This window comes from Marmota flaviventris, chromosome 18, assembly GCF_047511675.1.
Source record: "Marmota flaviventris isolate mMarFla1 chromosome 18, mMarFla1.hap1, whole genome shotgun sequence".
NCBI classification, from domain to species: domain Eukaryota; kingdom Metazoa; phylum Chordata; class Mammalia; order Rodentia; family Sciuridae; genus Marmota; species Marmota flaviventris.
The window spans coordinates 218473-238956 of NC_092515.1; the positions used below are offsets into that span (position 1 = coordinate 218473).

General features: G+C 52.5%; 2 protein-coding genes, 1 long non-coding RNA gene and 1 pseudogene across 5 annotated transcripts; 2 read left to right on the plus strand and 2 right to left on the minus strand.

The window, feature by feature from the left end:
* On the minus strand, window positions 1–948 carry Rnf225 (ring finger protein 225). The gene has a single exon (XM_027921193.2). The coding sequence runs from the start codon at window positions 946–948 to the stop codon at window positions 1–3; it is 948 nt and encodes a 315-aa protein (XP_027776994.1).
* Window positions 949–2231: 1283 nt separating this feature from the next.
* On the minus strand, window positions 2232–7086 carry Rps5 (ribosomal protein S5). Its single transcript, XM_027921196.2, has 6 exons — window positions 6977–7086; window positions 6056–6164; window positions 3479–3688; window positions 3179–3307; window positions 2427–2525; window positions 2232–2348 (listed from the first exon to the last, which is right to left on the minus strand). The coding sequence occupies exons 2-6, from the start codon at window positions 6161–6163 to the stop codon at window positions 2280–2282; spliced, it is 615 nt and encodes a 204-aa protein (XP_027776997.1). The 5' UTR covers window position 6164; window positions 6977–7086; the 3' UTR covers window positions 2232–2279.
* A 4513-nt stretch (window positions 7087–11599) lies between these two features.
* Window positions 11600–14926, plus strand: LOC114079773 (uncharacterized). 3 transcript variants are annotated; one of them, XR_003580529.3, is made up of 3 exons: window positions 11600–12176; window positions 12528–13488; window positions 14072–14926. It is a non-coding gene; the product is annotated as an uncharacterized lncRNA (long non-coding RNA). The 3 variants fall into 3 exon arrangements; XR_011705356.1 differs by having other exon boundaries at window positions 11601–12176; window positions 13387–13488; XR_011705355.1 differs by lacking the exon at window positions 12528–13488.
* Window positions 14927–17263: 2337 nt separating this feature from the next.
* Window positions 17264–18606, plus strand: LOC114079768 (adenylate kinase isoenzyme 6-like; annotated as a pseudogene).
* Window positions 18607–20484: the final 1878 nt, after the last annotated feature.

Consider the following 20484-nt stretch of genomic DNA (forward strand, 5'->3'; position numbering starts at 1 on the left):
TCATCGAGGTCCCCACACCCTCCTCATGCCCCGTAGTCGTGGGGTCCAGCCGGGGCCCTCCCCTGCTGGCCACGTGCGGTCTGATGGGTCGTCCAGCGTGCCCTCTGGCTGGGCTGGGTCCTTAGGGACGCTCTCGCGCTCCAGCGCACCCACCGCAGGCCCTGGCAGGGTGTTGTCCAGGTCAGGGCTGGTGGGTCGCGGCGGAAACCAGGAGAAGCCGGGCTCAGGGGCCAGAGCCACCAGCTGCGGCCGCACGGGGCCGGCGGAGGCAGCGTGCGGGATGAGGAAGAAGATGTAGACGCCGGAGACCACGAGGCCCGCGGCCACCAGCACGGCCAGCGCCACGGCCGCGTTGAAGACCCAGGCCGGGCTGCTCAGCGTCAGGCGGCGCGACAGCGGGCGGCCGAGGCGCAGAGGCGGCGGCGGCGGCGCGCGCGCGGCGCGGCTCTTGCGCGGCCCGGGCGGCGGCGGCGGCGGCCGCAGGTAGAGCAGCCCGCGGCGGCGGTCGAAGCGCACGGAGCCCTGGCGCGGTGGCGGCGCGCGCGCGTCGCGGGGCAGCAAGCCAGGCTGCGTGGGCAAGGCGGGCAGCCCTCCGCGCGGCGCCAGGCGTGTGGGCGCGCGGCACACCGGACAGGCCACCGCGTCGCCGCCGCCCGCCGTGGCCAGCGACAGGCGCGCCAGGCACTCGAGGCAGAAGACGTGGCCGCAGTCTAGGCGCTTGGGCAGCTTGAACACGCCGTCGAAGGGCGACACACAGATGAGGCACTCCATGGGCGACGCGGGGGGCAGAATGGGGCCCGAGCCGGGGCTCCCATCGCCCTCGTCCTCCTCTTCGTCCTCTTCCTCATCTCTACCTGGGAAGCCGGGCGCAGAGGGCGCGCCTGGGGAGCTGGGGCCCGCACTCTGAGTCCGCAGGCGGCGGAGCCAGGGAGGCCGCGGGCAGGGCATCTGGAACCAACCTACGGGGAGAGGTGGTCAGGCGGGGAAGGGCAGCAGCACGTAGGGTGCCAGAGGGAGGACTTCTGGAAAAGGGGCTGCTCTGAGGGGGTTACCCAGAACAGGGGGGGACTGTCAGGTTAACAGGAGCCGAGGCGTCAGGGATGGGCCCTCAAAGGTCCAGGTAGAGACTGCAGCCACTTGTAGATTGTGTGGACCCAGTGTCTCCAGGAAGGAATAGGTGCAGGGGACCAAGGTTAAGTGGGACTCCCAGACCTGGGAAGCAAACCTGGCTGTGGCACCCAAGATGCCACGGAGGACCCACCAGGGTCAACTCCTGAGATAAGGATGCGTTCAGACCAGTGCAGTATCCTGAGCTACAGGACACGGGTGAAGGGACAGCCAGCAACCCTCCCTACCTTGTGATGCCTTCTCCTCTGCCTGCTGGGGGTGTCCCTCCTGTTCTGCCCAGTCTCTGGTCTGCCTGCTGTTGGGTATCTGAGTGCCCCTCCCTAGGGGAGGGTGTCTGACCTGGGGCCACCCCCCACAGGTCCCACGCACCTGCTGAACTTGTCAGGCTGGCTACCCCACCCCCAAGACCAAGCCTGCCAGGAACAGCAAGCCTGACTTGGGCGGATGGATGCTGATGATACTGGGCAGGCGGGGATGCGACCACCCTTTTCCAAAACCTACCTCGGTGCCCCTGTAACCCTAGCAACTGGAGTTTGTAAGACAAGGATCCCAAGTCAAGGGTTGGCCTGAGAGTTTCAGGGGGCTGGGGATGTAGCTTCCTGTGCAAGGTCACAGGTTCAATCCACTGTGAAACCAAACATTCCACTATGGAGCCACCAGATGAGCTGCCCGGGCAGGCTCCTGCTTCTCCTAGTACCCTGTGAGTACAGGGCCTGACCTACAGGCCACAACCCAAACAGTGAAGCCAGCATACACATCTAAGAGGTGGACAGCTGGACTGACCAGCCTGCACACAGGGCTGGGATGACTGTGGCCCAGACAACAGACCACCTTTACCTCTACCTGGGCATGCTTTTGGGGAGCCTGACCTCAGGATGATCCACAGGTACCCAGGTCTCACGACCAAGACCAGAGCAACATCTGATATGCCAGGCTCTCACGTCATGGACATCCTCTCCCTCATTCCCAATACCTGCTGGAACACTCCAGGGCATCTGGCCGGTGCCCTGTGACTCAGGTTTCCACAGGCTGACAAGTCATGCCAGCGCCACGAGCATCTCCACCACACAAGGCCACCCCCCAAAACACAGGCAACAGATGGGTACAGCTGTCCCCAAGGGAAGACAGTTTATTGGTCAGCAGCCGGGAAATCAGCGGTTGGACTTGGCCACACGCTCCAGCTCGTCTTTCTTTTTGATGGCGTAGGAGTTAGAAGAGCCCTGTGAGGAAACATCGAATTAGCTCTAGATGCTGGGAGCGCCCCCGACCCCTGCCCTGAGACCCACATTCCAACCCACCTTGGCAGCATTAATGAGCTCATCTGCCAGGCACTCAGCAATCGTCTTGATGTTCCGGAAGGCTGCCTCACGGGCCCCTGTGCACAGCAGCCAGATGGCCTAGAGCATAGGGGTCAAATTAGGCCTGTAGGACTGTGGCCCTCCAGTAACTGGGCCCATTCAGACAAGATACAGGGGGAGGTGACATCGGCTGGAAAAAAACAAGTGTCCACAGACATACACACCCAATGATAGGACTTTAGACCTGCCATAACAATGTGATGCGTGCTCTTGACCTGGACCTTTGATTGACAAGGTAAAGGGCACATTGGGACAGATGAATAAATGACAGATACCATATTGCTATTAAATTCCTCAGGAATGGAATGATGGGAACAGATAAGCCTTGCTCATAAGACACCTGCTCAAATGCTTAGGGAAAAACTGTTAGAATTACTATAACTGCTTCTTACCAGGTCCAAGAAGAGGAAACAAAAAGAAACCACCCCACACAGTGCATCTGTAGCATACACTACAATTATGGTACACTTTACACACTGTACATCAGAAACAAGATGAAGCCAGACTTTGAAGGGCTCCGGGAGCCAGGATGTGCTCTGAACAGGGTGTGATTCCAGGAAGCTTTCCTGGAGGAAGTGAGGCTCCAGGTAAAACATGCAAACAGGGACAACCTTTCCGCCCCAGGCAGGACTCCACCCACTCCTGGCAGCTCTTCCCATTCCACCTGCACAAGGCCAAGGGCCCAGCCCCACCTGATTCACACGGCGCAGTGGGGACACGTCCACAGCCTGCCTTCTCACTGTGCCAGCTCGCCCAATGCGCGTTGAATCCTCCCGGGGGCCACTGTTGATGATGGCATTCACCAGGACCTGCAGAGGGTTCTAGCAGACAAGGGGGGCTATGAGCTCAATGTCAAGCCCCATGTGCTCCCCCTCCCCGACTCAATCCTAAAACAGGGTGACAGCCACATAGGTGATAAGCGTGGCATGCATACCAGGGCGCTTCAGTATGTGGTACAGGCACAGCCTGCCTTGCTTGTCACAGAGTCCTACCTCACCAGTGAGCAGGTGGATGATCTCAAAGGCATGCTTGACGATGCGCACAGTCATGAGCTTCTTGCCGTTGTTGCGGCCATGCATCATCATGGAGTTAGTGAGGCGCTCCACGATGGGGCACTGTGCTTTGCGGAAGCGCTTGGCAGCATAGCGTCCTGCACTGTGGGGCAGGTACTTGGCATACTTCTCCTTCACCGCAATGTAATCCTGAGGCAGCAGGGGATGAGGAACAGTCAGGAACAGGATGGACACAGCCCAGGACCAGAGGATACCCAGTACCCAACACTGCAATCCCAGTCTGCCCCCGCCCCAGGGGATATGGATGTGAATCCAGCTTGCCTTGAAAGAGGGAAAACTACACAAGTGGATTTCCTTCCATGTAACACTTCAAGAGCACTCCATTCCCAACGGAGTGAAGTCCATTGTTTGTTTTTTTTTGCAACAGCGCTCCCTGAACACGGACGCTGTAGGGTGGACGATTCTCTGCTGAAACTACCACAGGATGTTCAGCAGTACCCAGTACACTAGCAGCAACCCACTCAGTTTTTGTTTGTTTTGGCAGTGCTGGGATTGAACACAGGGCATACTAGGCAGGTGCTCTACTATCCCTCTTTATTTAGACAGGGCCTCTCCAGTTACTGAGACTGGCCTCAAACTTGCAATCTTCCTGCCTCAGCCTCCCGAGTTATTGGAATTGCAGGCATGCACCACTGTAATTTTGATAACTAAAGATATATCTAGATGTTGCTGAGTGTCATCCGAGTCAGAAACATTGTTAAAGGCCAAAATGGTAGCCTTGCATACATAAGGATGGCAGAAGGAAATTAGAGGAGTATGCAAAGTGGACTGCAGTTGATACTTCCATTACAAAATGTGCCCAAGGCCACTCCCCCACCCCCAGTTTTTACATTTTTAATACCTTTATTTTTATATGTGTTACTGAGGATAGAACCCAGTGCCTCACAGGTGCTAGGCAAGTGCTCTACCACTGAGCTACAACCTCAATCCCATAGTTTTTACCTTTCTAAAGCATTGTACAAAAACAAAAAAAGTAACTGAAATCCAATGTGACCGTGAGGCAAAAACATACCATCTGGTTCCTAATGAAGAAGTTTGGGCCTGTGGGGTGCTATGGTACAGCACTCGCCTATCATGCAAGAAGCCCTAGATTCCATCCCTTGCACCACAATATACAAAGCTGCCTACGCAAACCCATGGAGGGGTGAAGTGAAGCTCTCCCAGACATCCAGAATGAAAATAATCCTGTATCCTTTAGGCACAGTACATAAGTGCTATGGCATCTTTAGAGGGAACAAAAATGCTTTAATTTCTTTTCAAAGAAAAAGGAAAAAAAGTAAGCACAACTCACATTTATCTTTATACAAACACATTCACAAAATATCATTATTATTATTATTACTACTGTTTTATGGTGCTAGAGATTGAACCCAGCGGCACTTAACCACTGAATTCTCGGCTCTTTTTTTAATTTATTTTCTCCTTTGAGACAGGGTCTAACTAAGTTGCTTAGGGCCTCAGTTAGTTGCTGAGTCTGGCCTTGAACTTGTGATCCTCCTGCCACAACCTCCCAAGGTGCTAGGAACTACAGGCTTGCAAAATATAACCTTTAATATTAATTTTTTTTAAAACACAGGAAGAGCCCTCAAAAATACAAGCTCCTAAGGTCCATGAAACTCCTGAAACAGGAAGCTATTTGAGCACTGGGGGCATGCTCAGCAAAGTGCACACCTCTGCATCAAGGGGCAGGAGTGGCAGAAACTCTGTAAAACAGTATGAGAATAAGACAGAAATACAAGCACTTACAATTCAACTGATTTTCAACAAGTTCACCATTCAACTGGTTAAAAAACAGTCTTAACAGATGATGTTGGATAACCAGACCACGTTAAAAAAAAAAAAAAACCTAAGATGCTGGGTTAGGGCTATAGCTCAATGGCAGAGCACTTGCCTGGCATGTGTGAGGCACTGGGTTCAATTCGATCCTTAGCACCAATAAAACTATAAAATAAAGGCATTTTGTCCAACCCCCCCCCCCCAACCACCCAGATGCTTCCACTTTAAAACAATAGAAAAATATTTTTTTTGTGTGTATAGTCCTAGCTGTTGAATGCAGGGCCTTGAACACATTAGGCAAGCACTCTACCACTGAGCTATAGACCCTAGACTAATGGTAAACAGTTATGGTAAACAGTTATGTGTATTCACTACAAAAACAACAAAACGCATGCAACAGTATATGTGATACTTCTGAAAAAGGAACCCCATGTAAAACTGTACTAACCTTTAGGCAAGATACAAGAAAGAGTGGATGTGGTGATTCAGCGATCTTTTTTAAACATATTTTACTTGTAGGTGGACATGATACCTTTATTATTTATATGTGGTGCTGAGGACTGAACCCAAGGCTTCACACAGGCTAGGGAAGGGTTCTAATGCTGAGCCACAACCCCAGGGATCTTTTTAACTGTCCTGACTTTAAATGTTGACTTAGTGGAACAATCCCCATCTCCTTCCAACGCCTAGTAGGGAAGGCCAGTGTCAAGTCCCCCTCACCTGCAGGGAAATGTCATTGATCTGCACATCATCAGTGCTCCACTTCCCGAAGAGCTTGATGTCCGGGGTCTCTGCCACTGCAGGTGCGGCTGTCTCCCACTCCGTCATCCTGGGGACAGGGCGAGAGCAGAAATAAACAGAGTCCACCAGCCTGGAGCACAGGCTCCAACTCCGGTGGGATCAACTGTGAGGCTGACCCCATCCTGTGGGAATCAGAAGGGACCTAAATAAATTGTGAACATCTAGGCACCCCACCCCCACCCCTGAGGCTGACCCTCCTCCTGGCGGTGAATTGAAAAGCTAGGAGGGACCACTTTCTCAGGCTTCGGAAAAGCACTCGGCTGCCATCCGTCTCACCCCGGAGCCCCGGTTCCAAGATCTGACAAGTCACCTTGTCCACAGCTGCTTCATGAAGCCCTACAGCGGCTTCGCAGACAATGCTCAGCCCAGCATCTGACGGGAATCACATACCGCCATGCCAAGTTTACCCAGGCAAAGCAGGCTGCTCTGAACGTCTTCCGCATCCTTGAGGTGGTAACACTATGTGACATAAGGATAACCGCACAAATGCTGCGACAGAACCCATGAAAAAGTTTCCATTCCGGCTTGATACTAGGCAGACACTAAGAATTCTCTGAGGAAAACGAATACTGGTAACAAATGGTTACCAAGGAGCTACGAGAACGGGAACTTCCGGTCTCAGTGTGCAGCCGAAAATCCATCAGTGCCCGCGCGCGCTGCCTCGGCGGTGGAGGACCATGGCGTAGCACCCAGTGGCTTTGGCCGCGCGCGCTTCCGAGTACCCGTTTTCCAGAAGAGGGGAGAGCCGAGCACGGAAGGCGCAGGGCCCTGGGCCCCTCCGCCGATCTCCAGAAGACCCTGGGCCGCCCCTTCGGGACCCAGACCCCCCTACAGCCTAACCTGAGAGCACAGCTGGGGAGTCTCGGTCGCTCCGCGTGCACCACGCGCCACACTCGTACAGACAGGAAGAGGCCGCGCAGCGCAGACCGACGCTTTTAAGTGGAGGGAAAACTTCCGGGTCAGCAGAGGCTCCGGGAGAGCACAGTGGCACTGAGCGCTCACAGACCAATCCGGAGTGAGGATGAAAAGCAGCCTCCCAATCAGACGAACGCGCCTATCCGCCGCGCACGCGCACTCTCAGAAGCGGGACCACAACTTGCCTGGCGGAAGTGCAGTAAGACGTCGTTGCCAGGACACGGGGGCCAGTGCACAAGTGCCCAGACGTCCAAGACCAACGCCGCCATTTCAAATGAGGGCAGAAGTCCGGGACGCGATCATTTCGGCCGGCATTCGGCTCGGTACCCTATCGTTCTTTGCCGCCCTCAGCACGGCTTCCTCAGGACACACGCATCGCGTCTCCGCATTGGTGGAGTGAGTCTGCCACCGCCCTCCGCAGTGCCACGAGTATGCGCCGTCCACGCGCGGCCCCTCCCCACTGCCTGGGTCTGCGGGTCGCCAGCCGCGGCGGTCATTCCTCCGGGTACCTGCCGCCGGGATTTCCCGCCGTCCTGCCTTTGCTTCCACAGTTTCGCGTCCTGGGGAGACGGGTTCGCGGCGCTGAGAGCCAGACCCACATGCTGGAGCAGTGCTACCCATCTGGAGGTGGGGGAATTGGAGCCGGGCAGGGCTGGCAAGCTGGGTCCCCTCGGGGGCGTTCTTTATCCTGGTGCTCATAACCGTGTCCGCGGCCCCGGCTCTTGGGCTGCTGTTTTGAATTAGGCTGACTTCTACTTAAAAAAAAATTTTTAGAAATATCTTTATTGTATTTATCTTATTTTTATGTGTTGCTGAGGATCGAACCCAGAGTCTTGCACGTGCTAGACGAGCGATCTACCGCTGAGCCACAATCCCAGCCTCTGACTTCTGCTTTTTTTTTTTTTTTTGTAATATTTATTTATTTTTTAGTTCTTGGTGGACACAACATCTTTGTTTGTATGTGGTGCTGAGGATCGAACCCGGGCCGCACGCATGCCAGGCGAGCGCGCTACCGCTTGAGCCATATCCCCAGCCCCCTGACTTCTGCTTTTGAGACCAAAGGCTGTAATGAGGCATGGGACTGTTCCCCTATCCGGCTCCCATACAGGCCTCTATCTCCCCAGCTATTGCTTCTTCCAGCTGCTCCCAGAAGGATCTCTGAAAAGGTCAGCTGGGGAGGGGCTGACAGTGTCCTTATAAAGATGGGTTACGGATGTAGCTCAGTGCAAGAGGGGTTCAGTGCCCAAAACCACAAGGGAAAGAAGAGGCAAAGTTGGGGGAGACACCCATGTGACCATAGACGCCTAGATTGAAGTGATGCACCCATAAGCCATGGAACATGGAGCCACCAGAAGCTTGAAAAAACAAGGAAGGGTCCTCCACAGAGAATGTGCCCTTGCACCACCTTATGAACTTATGATCTTCGGAACTCAGTAAATTGTGGTTTTAAGCCACTAAGTTTGTGGCAATTTATTATTGCAGACATCCGCACTAATATACTCCAGATACTGAAAATCTCCCTTTGCCATGTTTGGCCTTTACTTCCGTGTCACCATGATAACCTCACGGTGACACCTGAGATGCCATCCTTCCTACCTCATTCTCTTGCCTCCTATAGTTAGGAATTACTCTGGGGTAAGCAGCTCCCTGATCCCATAGGGACAATTAAGAATCTAGGAACCAGATTGCTTACCTTTCAAAACAATCTTATGAGGTGGACATACCCATTTTACAGTCAGGGAGGCCCAGAGAGATGAAGTAACATTGTTCAGGTCAAAGAGCAGAAGGAATCTCCGATGGCTGCCCCATGGTGTGATCTCTCCTACTTCAGCTGTCTTTCCCATGTCCCTGCGTTGTGTCTCCCACAATTCTGGGGGCCCCTGCACATACACAATGCCTATGACATATTTGTTCTGTGAACAAGGAGTGGTCCTTTTCCCTAGGTATGGCATAATCCAGACAGGGACTCTATCCCTAAACCCTCTCCCTCTTCAAAGGAAATGCTGCTTGCCCAGTAACCATGTGATTATGGGCTGTAGTTACAGAAGGGTTTGTCCTGCCTCCAGCCTGCTGAAATAAAGGTGCAAAGGAATGAACAGGCATACTGACTCTCCAGTTCTTGCAGGACTGCCCTGTCTCTCCCTGCCACAGTGCCATGCCTATGGAGTGTGTCCAAACACAGGCTTCTAGGGACAGCTGCCTGTGCCAGTCCACCTGCTGGGTGACTTGGCTTAAGCCTCTTCTAGGTTCAGTCTGCAAGCTGCAGATTGAGACCCTGTGTTGTCAGGATGACTGTAGATCTGGAGAGATACAGGGAGAGTGCATGTGCTGGGGTGTTGATAAGAATGGATCCAGTCCAATCCCCATACTTAGGGTTAGCTAGTAGAGAAAATGGGAGGCTGGCCAGGCATAGTGGAGCACACCTGTATTGTATTTTTAAAAAAATATTTATTTTTTAGTTGTAGTTGGATACAATATCTTTAATTAATTTGTTTTTATGTGGTACTGAGGATCAAACCCAGGGCCTCACCCATGCTAGGCGAGCTCTGTACCACTGAGCCACAACCCCAGCCCCACCCCTGTATTCTTAGCTGCTGAGACCTGCAAGTTACAGGGCAGCTTGGGCAACTTTGACCCTGTCTCAAAATAAAAAATGAAAAGGGCTGGTAACATATAGTTCAGTGATACAGTGCCGCTGGGTTGAATCCCTAGTACTGGGGGTGGGTGGGGAGGGAGCATCAGGTGCTGGAAACACAGGCATAAGTACATAGAGGTACTACTGTGGTTGAATTGTGCTTGATGAAGTTGAAGGCAGAGGCTCTAGGCCTGAGGCATTCCCTTACTCTGCTCAAAAGGGACATAGGTCAGAGATTTTTTTAAATTGTCAGACCTTCTAGTACCTCATGGAGACTGTATTAGTTTCCTGTTTGCTGATGTAACAAATTACCACAAACTTAGTGACATAATACAACACACAGGAGGTCAGAATTCCAAAATGAGTGCTACACTGAGGTTAATACAGTGGGGTAGGACAGGCAAGAAGGTAACCTTTGCCTTCCCCACTGACCTAGATGCCTTCAACTCCTGCTGAAATTCCTTACTTTTTCTAACTTTGTTACGGTTTTCAAGATTTGTGATTTAGGGCTAAGTGTGTGGCTCAGTGATAGACTGCTTTCCTAGGATTAATCCCCAACACTGCAAACCAACAAAAAAATTTTTTTTTTCCCTCCTGAGGAAATTTGGCCAAGCCACTGTGTTTTGCTTTCTTGGCTCCTGGTGTTTTTCTCCCCTCCTGGGAACTACCAATCTTCATTTCACCTCTGCACTTCCAGATCCTACAACCAGGGCCCCTGTTGGGAACTGGACCCAGAATAGTGGCTCCAGTTAAGCACAGCAACAGGGTCTGTGGGTGGGCTGCCATGGGATCATGCACCAGGTAGTTACTCCAGAGGGAGGCCCTTTCTGTGCACAAGAGCCGGAGGTCTCAGTCATTCAGAACTCCTCTTTATGCCTGAGTGCCCAAGTCCTGTGTGTTTTTGGAGGGCAGCAACCCAGGCCTTCAGCCAGTGGCAGAACCTGCTCCATTCATTAAACCACCACCCCCCTTAAGATTTTTGGAGTTAAGGTCTTGGGAGCCACCAGATGACACAGGGGGCCAGCGGTCCTCCAAGTGCCCTCCAATCATCACTCCAACCTGGAGAAGCACTGACATGTCCTAGGCAGAGTAACAAACTAAGGACTAACCTTGCTGGACAGGGAAAACAGACCCCTTGGTGCAGGGGGCTCCATGTCCAGATTGCCACAGGATTGAGAAAGGGAATGGAGTAATCTGAGGGTTAGCAAATCGGTGGCACTCTGCCTGTGCCTGATTGGCTAACAAAATTAGCCTATGGATGCTTGCTTCGCAAGCACAAGGCCCTGGGTTCAATCCCCAATGCCCAAAAAAAAGGTCTATGGAGGGGGCCACGAGATAGATGGGGACAAGATGAGAGTGACAAATAGGTAGGATGTCTGACCAGCTCATCCTATCCAGGACCAAGGAGACAAGTACGGTCTCACCACTTCTGTGGGAGGCCGTGATTCTCCGCCGAGGCTGTAGAGTCACCTGGCGTCCAGATGATGCCTTCACTCTGAGATTCTGATTTTGTCATTCCAGAGAGCGCGCGCTCCTTGGGACATTTCAGAACTCTCCAGGTGTTTTGCATCCCCACCCAACACTTATTGCATCGAGGCTGGAAGTGGAAGCCCATTTCTGGGTCCCGACCCCTCGAAAACGTGACCGGGCGCAGGACTAGCCAACATCCTGCCCGCCAATCTCCCGCTTGGCCCGGCGGGACGGGCGCGAAGGCGTTCTTTACCCGGACGCTGTCTCCTTGACGACGACGCAGGTTTGAGCTCTCCTTCCAAGGGGACTCACTACCTGGTTGCCGTGACAAACGAGGTTTCCCCGCTACCTCGGTTAACGAGAAAAGGGCGCAGCAGAACTACGTTTCCCAGCAGCCCCAGCGCAAGCGTCGTCCGCCATTACCCCAGTGGGGTCCCGAAACCCTCAGTGCCGCTCTGCCCGGAGGATCCGGGAGGAGGGCTCCGCGTTGCGTGCGGGGCGGTGACCCTGAGACCGCCCCGGGCGAGTAAATGGCATTCTGCGCGGACCTGGGACCCTGGCCTTCGAGGCGGGGACCTCCGGGCGCTTTAGCGCTACGCTCTCCCGCGCCTGGGGACGGCGGCGGCGGGAAGCCTCGTACTTCCGGTCCGTCTACTCTGGGTCCGCGCCTTCAGTTCCGGGCAGGTCCGCAGTCTGTAGTTTGCCTTCCCCAGGCCGCGTGGGAGGTCGCGCCCCACGAGGGCAGGCCCAGGACTACCGGGGCAGCTCCGGGTCCCTCCGGTGGCGCCTCCTGGCCTTTGCACTTGGCTTCCCCTGCGCGTCGCCAAGCCCGGCGGCTCCTCTCCCGCGGTCGGACCCAGCGCCAACGCCCCGGTGGAAAGGCAGAAGAAGCCGCCGCCCCTCCCCACATTGCAGCGGCACTCCGCTGGACGTCCCCGACGGCTTGTTCTTCTAAGTGGACGCCTAGTGCGTAGCTTGCCTTCTCTGCCCCACTTCACTCCGACCCCGGACAGATGTCCAGTGAGTGCTGAAACTTGCTGTCCCTGAGGGCCGGCCCGGAAGGAGGGCGGCACAGTGGGGAGAAGAGGGGACAGGTACAGAAGAGTCGTGCCGGCACGCAGGGGCCTCCCGCTTCCCGCCGCGTGTACGTGCAGGACCGACGGCTAGGGTTACCGTCCGTTAGGATGGTCGGGGAGGTTGGCCTGTGACCCAGGGAGGTGCTGCTGCGGTGGACTGGGCACCTCTCCACACCTCAGACCTGCCCTGTAGATCCTCTTGGGCTCACCGGACTTCCCGGGCCGCGGACCAACCCCCTGGGGGAGTTGAACCTCACTAACTTCCTGGGTTTCTCTTCGCCCTTTGGTTCTGCAGGGCTTAGTCTTGAACACTTGGTCTCTCAGCTCCCCTGTGCCCTAAGGTGGTGATTCTGCATCCTGCTCTCAACACCAGCAGCCCTGGGGACACTTAGAAAGGATTTGCTGTCAAAGCAGCCTGGGACAGCTGTAATGCAGGACTGGGGACATGCTTCCCAGCTCCGGGGACCTGAAACCCAGATTATTCTTGCCATGCTTGTTCTTGGTTCTTGGGTCCAAGATCAGAAGGATTTTCAGTTTCAGGTGCGGGTAGTTGGATGGTGCAAGCTGGAAGGAAGCGGGGGCTGCAAGGCCTGGGTTGGGTTGTGGGAGGCAGGGGTTTTTTTGTTTGTTGGTTTGGTCCTGCCCCTCCCCCGTCCCCCCCCCAACAGTATTGGGGGTTGAACCCAAGGACACTCTTATCATTGAGCTATATTCCCAGTCTTTTTTATTTTTGAGGGGGCACCTCTCCACACCTCAGACCTGCCCTGTAGATCCTCTTGGGCTCACAGGACTTCCCAGGCCGCGGGAATTGAATTCAGGGGCACTGGACCACTGAGCCATGTACCCAGCCCTGTAGGCCATGTGGGAATGCTGAGGTCTGTCAGGAGGCAGTAGGGGCAGGACAAGGGGAAGGCCTGCCAGAAAGGCAGGGCAGGGCAGAGAAAACAGTTTAGGACAGTCTAGCTGGAATGATTCCGGCAAGCTTTAAACCGCAGATTATTTCCTAGTTGTTTGGCACCTGCCCTGGACGACTGAAACAGGAATATTGCCTCCAGAGGCACAGGGCCCAAACTGGTCAGTCTGCGTATCAAAGACTTGCTGCTGGCTGGCCCCAGGAGGGGCTGCTGTTGAGACAGGGTCTGTTTGTTGCCCAGGCTGGACTAACGTGATCCTCCTGCCTCAGCGTCAGTGCTAGGACCACAAGTGTGTGCCAACCTCCCAGCTCAGAAAGACTTTTGAGTGAAAGAAACCGTAAGGTACAGAAAATAAAAATATTCTCATATTTTCATCTTCCATCCTGTGAATGAGGCTAAAGGTCTCCAAGCTGGTGTTCCCGGCTTCTTCTCATGCCCTCTGCTTCTAGTTGCAGCATTCCAGGGCCCCTTTTTAGCTTCCTTATATGCTCATGACTTCAGCAAGGTCATGCCAGGGAAATGCCCTGTCTGGGGATTGGCTCGGTGACAGTGGCAACAGCCATCAGGCCTAGACCTTCTTTGAGCACTCTGGGTCTGTACCAGAGTACTAATTGTCCATGCTTAAAATTTCCCATGTGTGCATATGTGTGTGTTGTTTTGTTTGTTCTTTGGTACTGGGGGTTGAACCCAGAGGTGTTTTACCAATGAGCTACATATCCAGCGAACCCTCTCCACCCCCGTTTTTGAGTATTTTGAGACAGGTCTAAGTTGCTCAGGGCCTTGCTAAGTTGCTGATACTGGCCTTGAACTTCCAGTACTCTTGCCTCAGCTTCCTGAGTTGCTAGGATTACAGGGGTGCACCATCAAACCAGCAGGTGTGTGTTTTTAAGACAACGGACACTTATCATCTTGTATATTTTCTTAGGGTGAAGAAGTAGGAGGAGCTTGGCAGGGTGATTCTGACTCAGGGTCTCCCCACTGTGCTGCCCTCCTTCCGGGCCGGCCCTCAGGGACAGCAAGTTTCAGCACTCACTGGACATCTGTGCCGGGGTTGAAGCTGAAATCAACATGTCAGTCGAAGCTGCATTCATCTGAAGGCCCTTTTGGGAGCTAGAGCCAGTAAAGACCAGGGATTCCTTGTGGGCAGAACCCCTGGTACTCGGGATCGAACCCAGGGAACTCCTTCCCTGTATGACTTCACTCAACTTAAGTGGGTACAGTAGGCCACCTATGGGCACTGAGACTGCCAGGAAAAGCTGGAGGGTGAGTGAGGGTGACGGGCTCTGTCTGATGCTGGGTGCTTTAATGATGAGCCTCAGGGTAGAGGGGAGGATGGCGGGTCCTATCCAAGAGAGGGACACCCACAGTCCCCTTTCTCATCCTGTGCACACAGCCTGCATAGTGCAGCTCCCCTGCAGTTACCCTGAGCTCTGCAACTGGGGTCTAGCTCTGGGGTGTGGACAGATGATAGATGACATGGAATACAGTACACCATCTTCCTCACCTGCTTCATAGCCAGAGAGAAAACACGCAGCTGAAGACTCAAGGAAGTTGGTTAGACGTTAGAAGGGACCTGGGCCCCTGAGTCACTGGGGACACAGCCTTCCTTGAAGGGCCCATTGACCCACTTCAGACTGTCCCAGGGGAAAAGTGTCGTATGGCACTGAGCTCCTGTAATTGTTATGGCAGTGTTGCCTGCTGCTGAAGATTTTTTAAAAAATTAAAGCTAAAATCATTACTTGTGCAAAGTGAGACAAAACAAACGTGTTAAGGATTTTTACTTCCTTGGTTTTTTATTGGTTGGTTGGTTGGTTCTGGGGGTTGGACTCAGGGGTGCATTACCACTGACCTACATCTCCAGTACTCATTTTGAGACAGGGTCTCACTCAGTTGACGATGCTGTCCTTGAATATGAAATCCTCCTGCCTCAGCCTCTCCATTAGCTGGGATAATAGGTGTATGCCACCAACCTGGTGGATTTTTACTTATTGACTAGAGAAATAGTAAGATGTCTGCAATTCTTTGAAGATGGAGGAAGGGACCACAAGCCAAAGAATACAAGGAAAGCAGCTAAACCCATTGGAAAAGGCAAGAAAAGTGGTTCTCCCCAGAGCCTTAGTGGGAGCTCAGCTGAAATCAACTGTGTGTGTGTGGGGGGGGGGGGGGGGGCGGTGTTGGGGATTGAACCCAGGGTCTGAGGATATCTTGATTTCAGCCTAGTGATGTTCATGTCAGGCTTCTGGCCCCAGAACTGTGGGGGTGGGGGGGGGAAATACATTGTTTTTGGTACTGGGACGGAACCCAGGAACCTTACCACTGAGCACAGGGTATCAGTAAACTGCAGAGGCTGGCTTCAATTTACAGTCCTTTACTTTAGGCCTCGAGTGTCTGGGATTACAGACAGGCATCATCAAGGCCCGACACATTACGGTTGTCTTAAGTCACTGAGTTCGTGGGAATTTGCTACGGCACAGGAAACGTTTCTCTTCCCTATATGGACTCCATCCACTCCCTGAATAGGTTCTCCCCTCTTCAGCTGAAGAAGGCTGCGGCGGTTCCAGCTGATGTGCTCAGAGCTTCAAGTTCTACAGGAAACGGAGGCGCCCGCAGAATCCTCGGCCCCAGATGCTCACAGGTCCACGTCTTTCGTTGAGCGATGTTTGGCTGGGCCGTGGGCCCACACTCGTCTGAGCCACCAGGACTGGGAGTGGGGGCTGCCCGGGGGAAACAAAGCTCCAGGGGCGAGTAGACGGGCTCAGCGAGCACGCGCAGTCCCCCCACTGGCCGGCCAGCGCCTGGTGGGGAGCAGCCGCCAGCGGCCGAGACCGTGCGGGGTGGCGCTGGCCGGGGTCCCGCGCCGTCTCAGCTCCGAGGGGGCGGGCGCAGGTCTCCTCAGAGAGCCTGTGCCGTCACTCAGTCCCGGGAGCCGGCCTCGGAGGTCCGTGCCGGGGGGCGCCGGGCTCGGCCAGGACGCTGGGTGAGGCGGAGACCACCGAGAACCCGGCCGCCACGGCGCCCAGAGCGGCCCGGAAGTGGGGCTCAGGCGGAAGCGCCGGGCCTGGCGCGCTTCGGCGCTGGACGGGCGGGTCCTCTCGGCGCACCCTTCCTCTTCGTGCGTTAGTTCGCTCTCGCGTCCCCACTCCCCGGCTGCGGGCCCTCCCGGTCCCTGGCCGCGCCTCACTCCTGGCTCGCTCGCCTGCCATGGCGCCTGGGCAGTGCCCGCCGCGCTGTTCCTTCGGCCCAGGCGTTGGTGGCCGCGGGAGGACCGGCCTGCGGGAACCCGAAGGGGAGGTGGGGGTCCCAGTTAGGGGGAGTGGCCAGTAGGAACCGAAGGGCCCACCCGGGCCTGGAGGTGCTCTCCCGGGAAGGGCTGGCGGCTGTGCCCGCCTTGTGTCCCCCGCAGGGAAGCCCTGGGCCCCACACGACTCTATGGGAAGAGAAGTCGTGAACCCACTCGACTCTCCAGGGTGACAAAACAACAGCTACGGTGAAAAAAAAAAAACGTAAAGCCTGTCCCCTGTGCACCTACGGCCCCAGGCGAAAGCCCCCTGCCCAGTTAAGCCCTGGAAGTGCTCAGCGTGCGTCGCGAACACCGAGTCCTAAAAACTTGAAAGGAGGGTCTCTGGAAAACCAGCTAAAACCTAAACGGCCGGCGCGGTGGCCCACGCAGCTCTAATCCCAGCGGCCCAGGAGGCTGAAGCAGGAGGATTGCAAGTTTCAGGCCAGCCTCAGCAACTTAAAGTGGCCTTGTCTCAAAATAAAAAGTAAAAAGGTCTGGAGATGTGGCTCAATGCTTAAGCACCCCTGGGTTCAATCCCCAGTACCAAAACACCACCACCAACAAAAAACCTAAATGGAAGGGACCCTGCCTAGTAATCCTGGCCACCTCCACGGTTGTTAAGGTCACATAAATCAGCAGCCGCATACATCACTCAAAGAGTGAAGATAGCTCCTGCTTCTCCTGAGTCAGGACTGGATTTGCAGACCCCCTTCAGTGAGCCAATTGAGGACCTCAAGCTACTCTTTAGTACAATCACTTAAGGATTAGCTGAGTATTTTAACAAGGTAATAACTATTTTGTCTTATCTATAACCAAACTTACTCATTGTCTCTGCAATGCTGACCATAAAACCTTCCAACCAAGGTGTAGGGATCTCCTTCCCAGGACTAAACCTCACCCTTTGGTCAGTAATTGGCTCAAGTCAGCCTCTAAGAGATCTTTAGATCTAACATATTTGTTTAAAACTTTACAATTGATCCCATATAATTCCTGATCCAAAATGCAGACCAGAGTTGTGCCTCTGGATGTGATCATGCGATGGAAATGTGTCATAAAAGGCCAGGTACTCCAGGGGTTGGAAAAACTACACTAGGCAAAGGACTTGCATCAATATCAGGACTGAAATACATTAATGTGGGTGATTTAGCTTGAGAAGGGTAGTTATATAATGACTGATGAAGAATATGATTGTCCCATTTTAGATGAAGATAGAATAGTTGATGAGTTAGAAAACCAAATGAGAGAAGGTGAAACTGTTGTAGGGATAGATGAGGCAAGGCACCAAAGACAGCAGGAAACAGTTTTATTTGGCTGCAGCCATGTTCAGAGGGCACAGCTTTTGCTGTAATCCGTTAATCCTCTGAACCCTGAGTTCATGTAGTTTCAGAGTTTTACACCCAGCATGTAAGGGGAGGGGCTCAGAAGTTCGCAGTCTGCAGAAGTTCACATAAAAGCAGCTTTTTCTTTCACTGTTTTGGGCAAGTTAACCCTTCCAGGACAACACTTGAGAATAGGAGAGCTTCTTCTCCCCTCTCTTTCCTCCCCCTGCCAGCTGTTACCATGGAGCCCAACTGGCAACTTCTCTTATCTTAAAAATGTAGACATCTCTGTGAAGCCCAGCTCAAGGCCAGAGGCCTTGTTTGCACATTTCTACAAACTACTATACTGGATACGTTTGAAAAACTAGTAAGGGTTGTCCAGAACCGGGAGTGCTGGTATCTTCTCAGCCAGTGGCCAAATAAACAGGGCGACACGAAAATAGGAAGTTTATCTACATTGGACTCTTTTGCAGAGACTCTTTTGCTGACAGTCCTAAAATCAGCCATGGTGAAGATTTCTGGAGAAGACAAGACTTTTCTGTGGAGAAAGGGGGTGCCACTTTAAAACTATTGTTGATTACCATAGTTGTGATTTCTTCCTTGGACACTGGTTTCACATAGTTTTTGTGTTGAGAACAGATAACAGTTTATTGTACAAAAGACTTGAAACAAGGGTTTATGTGGTGAGAAGAAATTAAAAGATAACATTCAGTGTGAGATTTCTCAAGTTCTCTGTGAAGAAGCCATAGCATCCTACAGAAGAAATTGTGCATCAACTGTCCAGCAATAAACCAGAACTAGAATAATATAGATCACATCTTGAAATGGATTGAGCAGTGGGTTAGAGATAATAGCACTTGATTGGCCACTTTACAGTCACTCTTATTGATTTCTTTCTGTCCACTTCATAGAAATTGTCCACATACTAGTAAATATTAAAATCATGTTGCAGTCCTAGCAGGTGCACATGCCTGGGTCTCTTTTTCTCTACATGAAAGCTAAACAATCTCAAGTATAATGAACATAATATTAAAAGTAAAAATTGTCATTTAATGCTTTAGTTACTAAATAAATATGACCAAAGAGGTAGGTATCTTTTATGCTTATTATAGAAGATACAGATGATTTATTAAAGTAAAAAGTAAAGCAAAAAAGAAAAACTTTACACCTTACCCACTGTCTTTTAAATTTGTCTAACCCAGGGTTGGCCAAGGACTGCTGGATTTACCTGTCTGCAGCTCCACAGATAATATTGCCATTCCAGGCCATGTGTATCCATCCTAAATATCAAGGTGGTCATCCATTCCAGCTAATGACTTTTGATGATTTATACTAATTTAAAATCACAGGTACTACTAAACACAATGACTGCAAGGGCAATTCAACTCCTTCAGTACTAAGACTTCATCTTGCCTGCCAATATAGGGGCTTATTACAACCCAAATGAGGCTCAAGTTCCAGGCGCCCCTCTATCTGGAGGGAGCAGAGGGCACAACTAGGGGAAATTAGAAGACCATTTTTGCAACCACACCTTAATAATTACCCCCTGAGACAACCACGCTAATTATGCAGAGGCCCAATATGCCCCCTTTAAACAAACAGTACAGTCTTCTGAAAACCAACCTTGAAAAGTATTAATTATTAAACAGAAACTTAGGCTACAGCCAGGACAGACTTTCTGCTGGCACAGTATCTTCCCTTGGGAGACTTGTTCCAACCCTATCCCTGCAGAATGCTTGCTAATCCTCGGATATGAAAACTTGACTGTGGAGTCTCATTGACATAAAAAGAAATTTCTTGGGCTGGGGATTTAGCTCAGTTGGTAGAGTGCTTTCCTTGCATGTACAAGGCCAAGGGTTTGATCCTCATCACCAGGAAAAAAAAGACCTTAGGGGCAACCCTAGACCAGTCCCATGGTCCCTTCCAGCCTCTGACCGGGGCTACATTAACTGGAACCCTATTCGCATGGGGATTTGAAAATAAAAAAAAACTAACTTACATGTTCATTATTGAAACTAGTTTCTTTGTTGAACAAATTCCTACTTGTGCCTACCAGCTCACTGGACAGGAACGTGTACACTAGTCTATCTAGCATAGCCCCTAGTAATAAGACTCTAATCACACCTTTCACATCATCCATTAGAGCTAAGCAGGATATACAACTAATTCCTTTCCAGGTGGGATTAGGAATAACTGCTGGAGTGGGTACAGAGATAGGAGAACAATCTTCTCCCCTCTCCTATTTTCAAGTTTTGTCTGAAGATCTAATAGCCTCAGGGGCAGAGAGCAAGCCAGGCAAGTGGGTGGCAAAGGCCTTCAGGACACGGAGAGGGGGAGCCAGCCTGGGCTGAGGAGGAGAGTGGTGGGGGTGCGTGTGTGCCTGGTGTTGCACAGGATAAGTGCACTCCAGCACTTCCCGTGTCCTAAAGCCTTTGGATTCTCCTCATTACCCCACAGCAGCTCTGGAAGTTGTCTCATTGAATTTGGGCCACCATGGAGTCCAGTTATCAGCCAGACTACTAAACAAACTTGATCTTCAAGCTGCAAGAGCTAACAACTATGTCTCGTCTTGTAAGTTATCCCATATGAATCAAGAGGATCCAGGGATGGAAACTGTGATGCACACCCGCAACTCCAGCTACATGGGAGCCGAGGTGGAAAAGTCACAAGTTCAAGGCCAGCCTCAGCAACTTAGCAAGACTTGGTCTCAAAGTAAAAACAGCTGGGGGTGGGGAGTGT

What these genes read in the sequence shown, in the direction of transcription:
- Rnf225 (XM_027921193.2), bottom strand. Translation starts at nt 948, where the DNA reads ATGCCCTGCCCGCGGCCTCCCTGGCTCCGCCGCCTGCGGACTCAGAGT.
- Rps5 (XM_027921196.2), bottom strand. Translation starts at nt 6,163, where the DNA reads ATGACGGAGTGGGAGACAGCCGCACCTGCAGTGGCAGAGACCCCGGAC. An exon ending in TCAATGACATTTCCCTGCAG is followed by an intron (nt 3,689 to 6,055) that starts GTGAGGGGGACT and finishes CTGCTGCCTCAG; the next exon opens with GATTACATTGCGGTGAAGGA. An exon ending in AGCTCATTAATGCTGCCAAG is followed by an intron (nt 2,349 to 2,426) that starts GTGGGTTGGAAT and finishes GTTTCCTCACAG; the next exon opens with GGCTCTTCTAACTCCTACGC.